General features: G+C 42.0%; 2 protein-coding genes across 2 annotated transcripts in view; one reads left to right on the top strand and one right to left on the bottom strand.

The window, feature by feature from the left end:
* Positions 1 to 1,479: 1,479 nt before the first annotated feature.
* LOC128715894 (6-phosphofructo-2-kinase/fructose-2,6-bisphosphatase-like) overlaps positions 1,480 to 16,951 on the top strand; it is a 64,242-nt gene continuing 48,770 nt past the window's right edge. Inside the window, exon 1 of the mRNA XM_053810812.1 lies at positions 1,480 to 1,585. Coding sequence (XP_053666787.1) covers positions 1,480 to 1,585 — 106 coding nt within the window. The remainder of the gene's footprint in view (positions 1,586 to 16,951) is intronic.
* Positions 8,003 to 16,295, bottom strand: LOC128715895 (alpha-N-acetylgalactosaminidase). The gene is made up of 6 exons (XM_053810813.1): positions 16,093 to 16,295; positions 8,976 to 9,420; positions 8,730 to 8,891; positions 8,472 to 8,669; positions 8,231 to 8,395; positions 8,003 to 8,161 (listed from the first exon to the last, which is right to left on the bottom strand). Exons 1-6 carry the CDS (start codon positions 16,293 to 16,295, stop codon positions 8,003 to 8,005), a joined length of 1,332 nt encoding a protein of 443 aa, XP_053666788.1.

Genomic DNA, 16,951 nt, shown 5'->3' with positions numbered 1-16,951 from the left:
TACGGACAGATCGATTGAACGGAACGCATCACCTTGTCTCAATTCCGTGTCGGTTGTTTTGTTATTGTGAGCTTAAATCCTCACGATTCGTCGATTCGAATTCGAACGATCCGGGCGAGCAGAATCACCGAGCGTGTTACACGAAACCTGCATGTAGACGTGCGTTATCATCCAAGCTCTGTCCAAGTGAGCGTGATAACAAATAAATTGGCTTCAACGTGAAGTGGAAGCGGCGATTTTACCGGCGCCTGCTACGACTGTAAACATCGAACCTGTTTCGTCGAGATCAAGATCGTCTTCTCATCGAGATCGATTCGACCAACAGAAGCTCTACAACCCGGCCTAGGTGCAGCATCCAGCAGATCTGCGGTGCTCTGCGTAGAAGAACGAAAACAAAAACAGTTTAATAACCTTCCCGGCGGTCAACGACAATCGATTATTAATTGCGGAACCGTGTGATAGAGCGGGAAAGCTGTGGATTGACTGTGCTCGAAACCGAGAGCGATTATAAAGCTGCCGTTGTCGAGATTGAAGGCGCGCGAACCGGCAGAGCGAAAAAGAGAAGCTACAACGCCCAGACAAAGATAGTGCGAACGCGAGACACTGCTGGCGGACGGGGCGAATGTTTTTGCTCTTGCTAGTACACGCAGTGCAAAACGTTCGGTGAGTAGTGCGCCTGCCCGTGGTGAGACAACACAACAAGAGAGTGCAACAAGCTGCAGCAAGCCCGCGTTAATCGATCAGCCAGGTGCAATTGCAAGTGCAGAACCGCCAAAGAGTGCCGAGAATATCAACAAAGCGGTGTAGAGCTATAGGGAAAAGCAGTGCGTCTTCGAGGAATTGGTTCTTCTGCGTGCGGTGGGAAGAAAAAAGTTCCAAAATAAAACCATTCCACTAGAACTCTCACTCATTGCCAGCGACAGCTGCGTTCTTGAAGCCATCTTTGATCCGGATCGGAGCGAGCGCATTTGTTTTGATTGTCAATTGTGTCAGCTGGTCGGGATAGAAAGAAGCAAAACAAAGCGAGAGATTTGCAGTGCGCTTTATATCCTTTGCAAAGTGAGTCAGGAACTTCCGTGATTTGGACGCTTCTATAGTGGACATAATACGGTGTGTGCTAGAGTGTTCCATCCAAACAAACGCACGTCCTTGGCGTCTTGCTGCCCCGGCTGTGACTGCGTGTGTGGTGTGCGAAACAAACGTAGAACAACAACATAAAAAAGACAATCTTGCCGAGCCTTCAACTTGCCCTGCTGTCAGTGGAACCTCGAAGCAGGAAGTAATATCGGACACGTCTGAGAGACACCGCTCTTCTAGTTTTTTCCTGCACTTGAATCGATACAGCTTAGACGGAAGAACAATCGCCGGACGTGTTGTTTGTCAAATTTAGTGCGGATCCGAGACCTGATAAGCCAATCTGTACCACCGTTGTTGATAGTTTCACAGTGAACTGGAAACGTCCCGTACCGTCCTTGCAGCATGGCACCGATTGCGACAACGAACGAGCCCAAAATGGCTCAGGGTGGTGAGGAAACGCTCACGCGCCACGCGGATGCAAATCAACGATACTACACGGCCACCAACCGTAAGTTGCTGTAGTTCTAGCGCCCGGGGTTACCCAAGTGGTCATATTAGCACGCGATACGGGTGTAACCAGCATGTCCTTGATTTGGCTTGTTTTTTCTTCGAAAAGGACCTACGCTGCATCATTGACCTAGTTCCCGCCCGAGGGGCTTGTCATGTGCGTTAACTCCGACTTTTCCTGTTTGCGAATGATTGTGGCAGGCAACAGAGGGGAACGGAAAGTAAAGCAATATTGTTCCTTCTTACTCGATTTCTTTTTTTTTACTAACGCTTGCTCTTGAGATGTTTGAAACGTTGATCGTCAATTTCACCCGGAGATTAGATTATTCTCGGAAGTTGAGATTTAGTGACGTTCGTAGGCCGGTTCATTACATCAGCTTTCCCAATCAGGGTGGGATTTTGTTTGCCTTCGCAGGAAGAAATTTTCCACTGTTGTGAAAAGGATTTGGACGAATTCACCCGTGACTAAAGCAAAACGATTGGAATTTTCTTTTTGAGGATTGTATTATTAAAGTCCTTCGCTTAAAATCCATTGAGAAAAAGTTTCGAATCTAAACTCTTGACCCGAACACCGGGATATAGTCAAAACATTTTAGATTGTGAGCTAGTGATGGGTTACTCAGAATCAGATTCAAATGAATCAGATCTTTGAACTGAATAAATGAATCTGAATGTCTATTTAAAAGATTCATGAATCCTCTGAAACTCATGATGCGCTCTGAGGATTCATGAATCTTTTGACAGATGATTCCTGATTTGTATAACTCCTCTAAAACGATTCATTAAGCATAACACTAATTAGATCTGGATAGACTCGATCCGATATTCCATCCAGAGGAGGATTCTAGATTAGAGATTGGAGGATTCCTTTAACCAACAATAATCTGGTTCAGGGATTCCATCTCAGAATCTGACCCGGATCTCATTACCAACAGCAATCTCGTGAAACATACGGGAGATCAAAAATAGAGTATAGCTTTCAAAACATTTCTTTCCCAATCGCAATTAAACAAAAAACAAACAAAACTTATTAACCTGATAGCTTGATTAATCTGACATACTAACAACACAAAAAAGTAGACGAATTTCTTATGTAATAAATCTTTCGACAAGTTTCAGTCCGTAGTTTACTAATTACTAATAAATCACTAATTAACTAAAGGGAATACCAATTATATTTGGTGATAAAAAGTAATTACAAAAATGTTTAATTATCCGATCATACGTTCATATGATCATTGCAAATTGACTAACCCGTTAGAGGATCAAGCCCCAAGAAAAAAAATCCCCTTCGTATGACGTTGGTTCGAGTTTTTCCCGCAAGATCGCGCAATCACGTTAAGCAAGATCAGTTCATACGATCAAGTCTCACTAAGTGATTTGACTGTCTGACCCAATTAAAGGTGGAAATACATGCCGTGAGCTCATAGGACATTAGTAGAACAATGCGTTGTTTACGTAGTTTCCGGTTTTATTGCGAGCGCAGGGTTAATTGGGTTTTACGAGAGATATCGCGGGAGATTGTGGGTTTCTCGATCAGAGTCCATACGACTACGTACTACGTACTACGAAGATTCAAGAAAAGTTATCGAATATGATAGAGAGATTAACTATTGATTTCCTTCGCTTCTTCCGGAATCACTAGAGATATACAAAGAGTAATCGGAATGTACGGCATTGTTCAACTCAATAAAACTTAAATGTCTTATCAGTGTCCCCAAAGATAGTCTACCTATCGCAGTGTTTTGCGATTGCATAGACATTTATGGGGCTATTTATTGGAAACAAACAACCCTCAGGACACAGTCACCATGTGGAATGTTCGAGGTACGTTGATGAACTTCCAAACATTTGGGTCAGTGCAAAACACATCACCGTGCGCGAAAGGGCAAAATACTTTAATCGACGAAAATTGAAACTCACCGGACGAGGTCATTTTAATCAACCGTGCAGTGTGGTACAGCTTATATCTTGAACCATGCTCGCCATTTGGTCGCCAACCAGTCTAGACAATTCCAGACAGTTTGCCTCAAATGTTCGTGATAAGAATGAACCTAGCATCTAGTTAAATATTCATGGGATGCTCATGTACGGATGAGATAACGCTTGATAAAACGTTCAAGAAATCGTTTCTGTGCGGTAGCATGTCTTAAAGATATTTTTACCACCGATATAAATACAGTGCTTTCTGTTCGATAGAACGCCATTGGTGCCATTGTAAAAGACGACGCGTTTTGCTTAAAACAAATGCTTACGTCATGATGGGACACTCCTCCTGCTGCTGACGCGTTTTGTTATCGTTGGACCAGAAAAATTAAACCTCACGGAAACGTTTATTCTTCCCACATTTGCTCTGGTTTTCTGGTAGATGATCTCGTTACAGCTAAATATACATTTATTTGTTTTGCTCTCGCTGAACAACAATTTCTTGCCGCGTCTGATAAGGGTGCTTTCGTGCCGAGTGCGGGTTACTGATAAACTCAATTTTGAAATTCATGAATGTATTTTCTTCAAATATCGTTATCGTCAAGTATAAAAAAACCACTTTTGTAGATCTTCAATACGCAGCGAATGTAAATAATAATCACTTTAACAATTATCGCACGATAGACAACACAACTCATTTGCGGTTCGTAGAGTAATCGGAGACGAATTAAGTCGCAGATAGTCAAACCGGTCCCGGGGGCTCGGTTTTGCCGCACGACAACACGAATTGTGTAGTTTATGATGGAAATGTGAGCGACCTGTTGCTAATTGTATTATGAAATAAATACGCTCACTTGACGCATGGGTAGATGCTGTTGGATACAAGCCACAACAATATGTGCATTAGGTTGGTGCAAAAGTGATGTGCATGGTTGTTGAGGGAATAAAAACGTTTCATTTACTAAAACATATTGATTGTACTAATATATAAACAAGATTCAGGTATCTTGGAATTAAAATATAACATTTTAAAATATTTTCACTTACTGTCAAATGCACTTGACATGTTTGCTAACACTTTGAGCTTAGCAACAATGTGGCTCATGTCCGTATGAGGCCGCAATATCCAGTTAGCGGTACAGTTGAATAACTATTATCGTGTCGTTCGATGATAACAGGTTGCGAAACAAAACACCTGGCTAATTTCACAACTCACCAATGAAAAGGTTTGTCAACTGTTAGAACTCTTTGCATAGCAATTAACCAGGTTTGCCCTCTCACTTAGTACAGGAAGGTTTTATTTGCCTTTACGCTTCTGGAACCAATCTGTCCAGCCGTTTGCCAGTCCACGGCTGTTCTACTTTATTTCGTACGATTTTGTGCAAACAGAAACCAGAAGAGTGATAATTGTGTATACGTGAAGGTGATAACTGCATCCGGCAAGGGTACAGGTTATGCTTTGTAGATCGTGAGTGTGTGATTGGAAAGCTACAGCAAACACAAAAACAAATAAAAGAAACACATGTCTGGTTTTTAAATAGATTAAAAAATATGTAAAGTAAACTACAGAAACGAAGTTGGAAATACGAAACCAGAACGTGGTAAGTACATAAAAGCGTACAAGATAATATAAGCATAATGTAAGTATGGTCAAAAGCATCATAACACAGTCAATAAATAACTAAGTAAACAAAAAAAGCGAAAAGTAGGTAAGGAAAAGAAAGAAAGAAGAGAGTAGAAGGAGTAAACAACAATACAGAATTGAAGACTAATAATTCTAATATTACAGAAAAAAGGACACAATAACCAATTAATTAATTAATTAATTAATTAAGCAAGTTTGGTGTAATACTGTAGTACAATAATTAGGGTTGAATTTTGGGATGAGTTTAGAACAGACGTATAGTTGACGCAACGTTTACAATAAACCCTGTCAGGGTCAATGCAAGCAAAATTGTCTTATCTTGTACAAAACGACATCAATCCACGCCTGGTGATAGTGAGAGCTTTTTGCAGGCGACATTTGATTGTCGTTGCTGTTTGGTTCTGTTTGTGTAGCAAAAAGGTACTCAAAGGCTTGCGATGCACGTGTTGGAAACATATGCTTTACCTCTAGGAAAAAAAAAACCCAACCAGATGCACCGTAGATAAGCATCTGGGAAGCGTCGTGTATGAGCGACTGAAGGCAGTGTTCAATGATCTACAATTCACATTTCAGTGACTGATGATACTGCTATTGCTAAGATCTGGTTAAATGCAAAAGTTGGGAATTCAAATCAGAAGGCAAGAAGACTTCAATTTCATACAATCCTTGGCATGACAATAATCCGATTTCGTTCGAAGGTGCTTGGTAAACAATTGGTAATGAACGCGTTTTCCGTTCGCCACGAGTTGTTCCTTTCACGAGGAAATTGCACGGCTCTAACCGCACGGATTGTACTTTGGAACGGAGCCAGAACTCGCGCTGCTCACTCTGGATGCAGTTCCAGCATCCAGCGAGTGGGGACGGGTCAGCTGATTAAATAAACATTACTCTCCGTCTCCATCGCATTACGGTCTGCCGGGTGCAACCCGACCGAGGGTGTGTTTTGCGTTGGTAGATGAGTTCAATAGATGGACTTTGGTTGCGTTGCATACGAGTACGGCCAGCTAACTGCAGCGATCGCGTTACATTACGCCTTGTAAGATATTAAAAAGAACTCGTTCTTCGGCGTTCATTTACTTCAGGGAATAACGCAGATAAGTTACGCTGCTATGTAAGAGAATTTAAAAAAAAGTTACATAAAATGTGAGAAAGATAGTAAAGTTTTGTTGTAGAATTTAGTTCATAAATAGTTTATGACTTTAAGGCGCTTCAAATGATTGTTTTCTTTAGATTAATGTAAAAAAAAAATTAAGCTACTTTGTTAAAAATCTACAAAACGATATGTTTGTCAGTTAACTGAACGCAAAAATAGCAAATACGTTTGTTTACAAATTAACCGTAGAGCAATTTTTAAAATGCTAATGAAAACACATTTCAGAAATGTAGTAGAACTAAAGCAAAATTTTGCTGAAGTAAAAAATATGTTAACAATGTGAGTTGAATGTTACTTCACCGTATTTTCAACAAGTTATCCATATAATTACGGATACTCTTTACCACATGCTTGAGATGAGTTGAAGGAAGATATGCTAAATTGTAACATACATAGTGTATTTACACACCACATTGTTGAATTCTAAATAATCTTCAAATGTAAATAATTTGGAAACCTGTTGTAGTTTATCGATTGACGCAGAGTATAAAAATGTAAAAACGAGTAGAATATTTACTACATTTTTTTTGATTCTAGAATTTCTTATTACCTTTCTTCTTTTCAACGTGATCTTGCCTATCTTGTACTGGTTTACTATACTAAAAACGGACAAATATCGTGAATTGAATGTTCTCGCATTTATTTGTTAATTTACGTTCTCAAAACATCATACTGTTGATAATCAAATTCATTTATTATGAAAGTCCATCATCGTGTAGTTCTGTTTCGTATCGATTTTATTCATTTATTTATTATCTCAAATTGATTTAGTCAATAATTGGTTTTGGAAACTATTAAAGAAATAAAAAAAAACAAGGACATCACACACTCACTGCCCCGGGACTGTCCCGTATCATAAATTATACAATGTACAAACCTAACCTTATGCACGTACCAAGATCATACACCACGGATTCGGATGGAAAACCCCACACCAATCGGGATCGGTCTGGGGTTTAGGCAAGGTAGACGAATAGCTAAGAACTTCTAGCCAATCGTTGTGTGGTGGTTTCTTCTATCCCGGAAGGGGAGGGTATAAAAACTCGTTTTCTTTTACAAACCGTTACGTAACGTAATCATATCACTGTGGCGCTTCAACTTCGCCCAAAGAGCACCCGAAAACAGGCTCGTTAGCAAGAAAGCACACGTTTTGTATGAGAGCACCATTTGGTTTTGGCTGCTGGCGGAACGCGTTGGTTTGCAGTGCAAGTATGCATATGCATTTCTAGCTAGTTAACACTCGGATCCTACGCTAACAGCAAACAGTGCCAGAGGACTGCAAATAAAAGCCATTTCTCTGTGTGATCGCTATTGTCGATTGTTGTTTTCCCTTTTATAGTTGTGTGTTGTCAGTTTGTGTGCGTAAAGGAAAATGTAAGTGTTTGCTATTAACTGTTTTTCCATCAAAACTGGCACATGATTGTTTCTGCTTGCTGCTGCTCGTGATAAACTATCCTTAAAGAATTGTTCCTGTATTTCTTACATCACTATCGAATAGTTCCATGTTTTAATGCACTGAAACATGTTGAATTTTCGCCTGATGGAGATGTGTATGTGTATGGGTATTGTTGCTACAAGAAAGGGTCTAGATAGTGGTTCCGAATGTCCCGGACATCTTTAGTACGCTGTCAAACTTTACGTACAGCACAGAATGAGGTTCTTTGACCCGCCGTTTGAACACCACTACGAATGGTTTAGTTAGGATAGCGATAGAAGATGGGATTGTACGGTCTCTTGGAGAAACGCTCCGGCTGAACATCGGCCCGTAGTATCACCACACCGGATGGGTTCACCTTCACCTTAATCTTCGTCTGTGGGCTCAGCACTCCGTAGTCGACTTCCTCGTACAGGTCCTAAAACGAGGCGCGTAACGTTATTATAATGCACCAAAGTGATTTGGTTTGATAAGCGATTTGTCATACCTCAACCCTGTAGCCCGTGGGGGAAATAAGACCCAGCTCGCGTAGGGTCACGGCCACGTCCGATGGTGTACCGTCTGTTCGCCGGTTAACAAAGGCGATCGCGTACGAGTAGTACGTCTGGTAGATGGGAGTGATCGGTCGGGACCAGATCTCGATGCCCTTGTGCTGTTGCAGGAGGTGTGGCAATAATAAATATTGTACCGTTAAACCGTAATGGATTTGTGATGTGAGATTTTCTTACCTTATAAATTCTTCGCCCCTGGATACCGAGTGGATCTTGATCGACCGCAATGATCTTGCGGTTCTGTAGAATCGCTTTAAACTCTGGCCGGATCGTACGCAGATCAACCGACATCATGAGCGGAGCGGCCATTATAGCCCAGAGCGCCATCTGCGTCTTGGACTGTTCGTAGCTGAGTCCAAAGTTTCCGATAATCAGCTGTAGCGAAAGGAAATTATAGTAGTATATCTAACATACAAACGTTCGATGAGTCATTACCATGTCCGGATCGTTCCAATGGCCGGGTCCAGCATTCGGTATGATCGCATCCTGATTGTTGCCATAATAATCGATAATGCTCTCCAGTGACGCCCAGGAATCTTGAATGTCGTCGTAGTTACGCCACAAATTACAATGCTGAATAATTGACGAGTAGTTGGGCTGCGACAGGGTGAACAAACGAAATACATTATTAGAAACTTCTTCATGTGACAAATTTCTTGGAAACCTCTATCGACAACCCACATTCATGCCTGCATAAATCTGATAAACTGGCCAGCTGCACGAGTAGATCATCGGACGCCCGGTAGCATTCAGATTACGTCCAAATTCCGGATAGCCATGATCCATGTCAATCGGCAGAGAGTAGCAACCGTCCAGCTTGACGTAGTCCACATCCCACGACGCAAACTGGGCCGCATCGTTGGCGGAGAAACCGAGAATGCCTGGATATCCGGCACACGTGTAATTTCCGTAGTCTTCGTAGATACCGAACTTAAGACCTTTCGTGTGCACGTAGTTGGCCAGCGACTTCATGCCACTCGGGAAGCGACGTCGATCAGCGACCAGTTCACCGCGCGGTCCGCGTGATTTCTCCAACCAACAGTCGTCGACATTGATGTACTCGTAGCCAACGGCAGCGTATCCTTCGCTCACCACCAGGTCGGCCATCGTACGGAAAAGGTGTTCACTGAAACGAACGCAAAACAAGATGTTTTAGAGAAGAATAATTCACAATTATGCTAAATATCGGCTAATTTAATTGAGCAAATAAACCTTTAGAATGTTTTTCTTTTATTTGGCAAGAAGTATCTTGTACTGAGCACGTTTTGAGGGCGATCCCCATCTTTTTCCAAACCAGGAGCAACTGATTTCAACTTTGTCTATGACATTGTAGAACCGTAAAGTCGAGTCACGCAACATGCAAATGTGAAGTGAGCCAAAGGTGCACAGGAATCTTCTGATGATTTGTGACCTGCCTACGGCATTCGTTCACATTACCAAGAGAGTGTTGGCGGTTCGTGATTTCCGGGATCCACATCAGTCGCTCACCTCACGGCGATTAGCTACACTGTAGGTCAACTAACCTATTCTGTGTGTTATACACCAATCCAATTGATTTTCCTCTATCCCGCTGCTGCCTTTATTCGAGTGCAGCTTCGAGAGAATAACAAACACACATAGTGCCCATAGTGGACAGTACGACACAACCCACCATCCATTGGCGACGTAGAATCGATGACCCAGTTTAACCTAAATGCAGTGACCGCAGCACAATCCACTCGATCTTCTATCCATGTTCGTGTTAAAATCTTGCAAATGACACGATCTTGGAAGAGGACATGACTTGACATGGATGCCCGTAAGCAACATCCAGCAGAAGCGCTGCGGTACGATTAAGCGCGGACTGCGGACCAAGAAGCGTTTGATCGATCGACACGATAGTACTTCGCGCGTTAGCGAGGGGCTTAGCGGATCATCCCTATTTCCCGAAGGTGCTTGGGAAGGAGATTGGCATCATCTCACCGTGATCACAACGACACAAAGCAAGGGGTTAATAATCCATTGAGAATGAGCAATATTGTTATATTCAATTTATCCACGGCACCTTGCTTCCAATAGCGTCGTGGCGGGTCGTCGTTATCGGCATGGCCTTAAGGGATTGGCTCGCAAAACAATCGAAGCGATCGAACCTGCTGAAGCGTTTTGAAAAGAAAACAGCTTCGTGGTGGTGCCGAGTTTTAAATAGTGCTCGTCGATGGATTATGATGAAACGACCGGCATAAAAGGAGGGCCTTGTACGTCCTTGTTAAAGAAGATTTGACATGCTTTTTTTTTGTTTGGTTAGATGAACGTTCCCATCCAAAGGAAGGTGGATCGAAATATTGGAATTGGAAGTGCTTAGGTTAGGTAGGTTGTTTCTATGGACATTGAGATACGTCTGTGAGCTAATTAAATATACCCTTTGGCGATGTGCGAATGATTTAAGGTGTTTAGTTTTAGCATTAAACACACAAAATTATGGCTCTGGTATAGTTTTGGTTTCAAGTTGTCCTGAACAACGTAAAACCTCAAGCAATCTTCCAAAGGTTGGATCATAAATTAATAAAAAGTGTTGAAAACGTGCTGTTGCTTTTGAATTTTTTCATCCGCTACCTTTTGCTGATCAGAAATTGATTTATGAACCGAAGGCCAACATCTTTTTTGTATGTTTAACTGTGTGAATTAAAATTCTTTGAAATAAGAGTAACATTTTATGGATGATATAGATGAATGCGACCTCTTCGGCCTTTGTAGGTCAAGCATTTACAGTAAATGGTCCCTTCAAACATGTACTTCCTTGCTTTCTAGCAGATCTTGATCTAATTTAAATGATGGTGACTCAAGTGAATTTATCCCATCCCATTCGGGGTTTCCAGCGTGGAGCATTTCTCAACGATCCTCGGGCACGTTTGGGTACTTTGGTAGCGTCTAGTGTGTTGTCAACCCGCTGTTGAACCGGGCAATAACTCTTCCCAAACATAAACACTTCATCGCGTGAGGAACGCATGTTTACACATCGGTCGCCTCTCTCTCTCCACTGTTTCCTGTCCGATCGACAGTTGCATTGGCGCATGCAAAACTCACCCCCGATGCTGTGAAGATTGTCACCGGGAAGGTGTTCGTGCGCTGGTGACCATTTCGGTGGTGATAAAAAATTGTTAAATTTAATTGACATGAGTACGATCGCGCACGAACACGAAACCGTTCACGTTCCGATGGAAGGAAACGTTAGAGAAAACGGCGATGGTAACATACACACGGACTGGGGCCGATAATTATGCTCATTATGCAAATGAGCGACCATTTCCTAAAGCCCTCGCTACGTAAGGGTTTCTCGATGCCTGTTGGCGCGTTCGATCACCCAGCGGCAGCGGGTGTCCCGATGCGTCCCGGTGAATGTCCGAGGAAGCAATTATCTTCCGTCAGGGCAACCCACGCCTGCCGCAAGCTGGGGTCAATCAAGCAGACATGCACGGAGCACCGAATAATCGGAACAGCACACGTAATCTTGCCACATCTTGGCAGAGCTCAGAACGTATACGCGGGAGGATGCGAGTCGTTAGATGACTTCAATTATAAAGTTTGTTGCAAACTGCGATTCCCTCCCCATCTCTCGTCTTATGTTGAGAAATTGGAAAGGACCCAATAAAATGGTATTTGCGTCCAGAATTCGTGCCCAGGCGGTGCGCGGATGTCGTACCTCAAGCGGGAGACTTCAGCTCAAGTTGCCAAGTGAGTGGCAAAATCCGGTGAAAACGTGACCATGGGGTGGTGATCGATTCGGTGCTACCATCTCACGAACCAATCGATCAGTGGGTAGAATGCGCGTCACAAATCTAAATTGCTGCATAAGCGGCATTGTTTCGGGGAAGTCTTGTATTCCCGCTACAAGTTATCATGACATTACTGAGATATTATGTGGAAGAGTGGGAGCGATATAGGGAAAGCTTGAAATCGTATAACAATAATTAGATATTGCTTAGCAAGCGAGTATGCGGAGCAGATGAGCTTAAGGAATCTGTAATTTGGGCCTGCCACGCCTCCACTGTCCATGTAGACGACATAAAAAGACTTTACGGGTTGGGTCGTCCGGTGTCATTCTCATGACGTGACCAGCCCACCGCAGCCTGGCGAGTCTAATCCGCTGTACGACAGTAAGTTCGTACCGTACAGCTAATAGAATTCGTCATTGTAGCAGCTCCTCCATTGTCCTTCCACACATACAGGGCCAAAAATCCTTCTGAGCATCTTCCTCTCGAACGAGTCCAAGAGGGTTTCTTCAGTTTTGGATAAAGCCCAAGACTCAAAGGCGAATGTGAGTACTGTAACTATATAAGTTCGTCGCGACAATTGTTTTGAATGGAGTTTGCTCAAACTATAGAAAGACCGATTGGGAGCCAGCACCATAGCGCGTAACTCAACATCAATGTTGTTGGCGGTGCTGACTTTTGACCGAAAATAGGTGAAATTTTGGACGACTTCGACTGCGTAAGTTAGAATGTGTAAACAGGACCGCCATCCTCAGCTTGGATTTTGCCTCGTTAATCTTCAACCCGAGATTTAATCATTTCTGGCTTACTAGAGTTAATTTTTACCACGTTGCTGAAGAGTCAGTCTTTGCTACGGGAGATTGGTTGGGATGGCATTTTGGACTGGTCCTGTTGTGTCCACCGGCTAACTTATACCACTTATTCTAAATTCATCTTGAGGTATTTGTTTGTTTTGTCTATCTTTTGCTCAAGTAGAGTATTTTGAGCTACATCCTAATGTTTCTCCTTAGCTTGGTGTACCAATAACATCATTCCCTGGTGTTTTAATTGGCATCACAATGCTCATCAATTTGGATGCGATGACCCCCATCACGCTTTAGTTTGTCAGTTGAGTGAGTTTTATGAATGATGTTGGTTTGACTGCAACATGTGATGGTTAAACTGGAGCAGCGCGTCCGGACATACATCGTTTTGTAATGCAAACACACGTCCAGGTTGGGCAACGAAGCTTCGGCTACGGGTCAGAATAATTGTCTGCCGAAGCTTTCGTAATGTTTGTGACACTCAAATCCGCCTTACGACACACGTGAGCGTTGGTGGCTTCAGCCCGGCATCGTTTGGAAGGTTGATCTGATTTATTGATCTGGCCAGAAGCTTACAAGCGAACACGATTGGCACGATTCTCAGTCCATTTATCGTACCAGGGGGCTGCCGCGGGAAGAACGCTTTTCGGTTTGTGTTTGCGTGCGATTTGTAACGCAACCGGAACGTGTGCGCCAAGAAGTCGTTACGTAAGGGTGGTGAGAAAGGTCACAGCTGTTGGGAATGTTGGGCCCCTGCTCGCACGAAACCCGGACGGGGAGAGTGGGAGGCACTCCTTCTAGTGCGAGTGAAAGATGCTGCCCAACAATGGACCTTAAAGTGTGTTACTTTTTTCGGGATTTCCATTACCCGCGAATCGTGCACAAAGTATTATGCCGAGCAATTGCATCGATTTAAACACGCATAAATGTTAACCCACGAGAAGGTAAGGTTTTTTTTTGTGTGTGTATCCAAAGGTCCAAACGAAGACATTCTCTGGAGCGTTCCTTTTCTTTTACATTTCATCCCAGCAGCTTATGCAACAATCGATCAATAAAAATTAAATTACGCTTCTGCATCTGCCTGCAGCACCTTAGCGCGGTCATATTGATGGTTGCCTTAAGAAGCCATAAATGCGGAAAATGGTTTAGAAGTTTTTCACACACATTTTGCATCCCGGAGGCGAACTGCGACGTTACCGGGCCCGGACAGTGTTGCAGCGGTCATAAAGAAACGCAAAATATGAAGCGACCGTTTTGTCGTGACGCTAGCGGAGGCTGATGCTAAATCCGGTAGGCAACGTTTCACATCCCCATACAACGCTGGTGACCTTTTTTTCCCTTTTTACACGTTTGGCGCTTACTGACAGCATGGCAGGAGGATGGTGAAGGGAAAACTTATCGAACGGAGAATGATGGACTGCTTTTGGTTGCGAGGCAAAATGATCATGTGATCTGTTGCCTGTTTTTATCATAAATAATCTATCCCGGTGGATGGATAGTAATCAAGTCGATTGATTGAATGTTAGTTAGTTTCTTTGATGGATGGTTTGGTAAACAAATATTCTTCCTTTGTTTGTGATTATTGCTATATTTCTTTGGATTTTGTGTTTATAGCGTACACCTGACCATCACAAAAATTCATTTTTATTTATTGTGAAACAATTATGGCAATAATTAAATATTAAAATTCTAAACAAACTGTTAAATAGATCTTTCCAATGTAATAAAAAAGTGATGACGTCTATTTTAGCGTATTGATTCCAACTTTTTTTAGATTCCTTTTGGCTACTAAACAATATGACAGAATTCATCCATTGACAGCTAATGAACTCTTGCAGCGATCAGGACCATTACGCACTGTACATTTGAGTGTCAATTTACCGTTTTCTGTGCTATATTTCATACGATCTAATATTATAATAAATAAACAACTTAAGGGGTCCGTCTAAAGTGTGGCCGATCGGTAGTGCTGGAAGGGTCTTCTAGAGAATTAATTTGGTATTCTGACTACTTTGGAACAATCTTCAAACATTTGGATTAAATTGTACTGAAAAACTATCATCGCTAATTCGATGTGGCTTTAGAAGAGTTAAAAATGGCCTATCTTATTAGCCTCGAACAATGTACTTATATTTACTTATTTGTGGATTTTAAGAATATGTCCTTACGGGGGTCGATCATTTAATCTCTGTAATCTAAATATACCATTCAGTTTAAAAGGTCTGAACGCAGTATGCAACATTTGTTTGAGATCTCTTTTCATGCTCTACAAAGTGTCTGAAGAAGAGTACTCTTTCAATGTGAGATATAAGTAATTACAATTTAGTTAGAAACAAAAATACAATTGCATTGGAAATATACATCTGTGCTCACTTTAATTGGACAATTTGAAGTTGAAAATACTATAAGATTCATTCCGATACACGCAATTTGCACATTAGCAAAATTACTTTCACTTTCCACAGAGAAATAGAAAGAAGCGGATAGCAGTGGGTCAATAGAAACCTCCATTGAGTATACACAACGCGCTACACCACCACGAGGGGCTAAAGTTGTGCATCGTAAATCATCGGTGCAACTGACCGACTCCTGCCAGCAAGCTGATCGCAAATTCATGGCCACGGACGTGGAAATTGCGCAACTGTAACGGTGCAAAGCAACAAAACCACGATGACTCCATTGTTGGAAAATGTTTTCTAACTGCGCGTCCTCCGTGGACTACTAACCAATCAAAGAAAATTGGACGAAAACAAAAGTTTATCCACCAAATGCGCTCATCCTGCAATGGTGGTGTAAGTAATGGCGCATAACATAGCACAACGCAATCCAACACTTTGCCGTTGTTACACGACTCGGGTGGCCTTTCTTATTTATGCAGCGTTTGAGCTATATTTGCCTTGGTGGCGAACTAATTTGTACCAAGGAATTGGGGTGTGCCGAAGCCCCGTAAAGTTCCTGTGCCACCGCCCTTAAGGGGTTTCCGAGAAAAAAGCCTCGCGTGATGATCGTGCACCGATTGACTTGCAAGTTGCCTTTTCCATTCGATAGCACGTGCCATGAGGCCTTTACATTTTATTTTTTATAAAGCACCTTTAAATGAGTGTGATTTTCGTGCCTAGCGCGGCCAAAACATAAAATGTTAAATCGTGCAAGATGAAATCAATGAACGATTTTTTTCCATTATAAACTAAAACATATTCAACGGAAAGTTTGTGTTTTGAGAGATGAAGTGCTAAAGCGGCTCACCTGATACAATTCTCCGGATCACCTTCGCAGTCCGTGTTGCAGCGGAAGCGTTCCCACGAAAGCCATCCCATGGGTGGTGTTCTGGCGAGTCCGTTTTCGAGACTGTAGATGCAAACCGGCAGCACGGCAATGCATAGAACCGTCGCTAGCAGCATGGCAGCACGCATCGTCGCTGTCCCTCCTTTACTTTTACGCTGTGTCATTTTATGTGGATGAACGTTTGTGGACGAGCTGCACAAGTCAAGGTTGAATATGAATCTGAAATGATACAAAGAAAAAAATGAAATGAAAGTTTCTTGATTAGATAAAAAATACGAAACAAAAATGTGGTGGAACATGGGTGACATTTGCTCTAAAATATCATGCTATAAAATTTAAAAAAAAAAAGTATTCATATATAATATAATTTAAACCACAGCAATACGGCCACAGCAGTACGGCCTGGCCGTTCTTGTTGAATAAAAAAAAACATGAAACATTCTATTAAAAAAATTCTCTTAAAGTTTATTAAAAAAACTTTACAGACTTTAAGGACAAAATATATAAATCGCTTTAACAGTACAATAAAACTGATCAATTATATATTTATTTAAAATATTTGATTATAGTACATTCCCAGTAGCGAATTGGTTTTACATGTTTAGATACATTATCAATCTTTGCCCAATGTCGAGTTTATAGAAGGATTTATTAAGTCCGGATTGTATATGTCTACGGGCAAACTTTCGATCAAGGTGACGATGGACGATGGTGAGTTATTTGCATAATTCACCAAAACTGCAGTGTTCTATGGATAATCAGTATGCCATGAGTCACATATATAAGAAACATTTAAACGCCATTGGATGTAGCGTCACCA

This window comes from Anopheles marshallii, chromosome 3 (assembly GCF_943734725.1).
Source record: "Anopheles marshallii chromosome 3, idAnoMarsDA_429_01, whole genome shotgun sequence".
In the NCBI taxonomy this organism is placed as follows: Eukaryota; Metazoa; Arthropoda; class Insecta; order Diptera; family Culicidae; genus Anopheles; species Anopheles marshallii.
The sequence above is the reverse complement of the archived record's forward strand: the minus strand, read 5'-3'. Positions and strand labels throughout refer to the sequence as shown.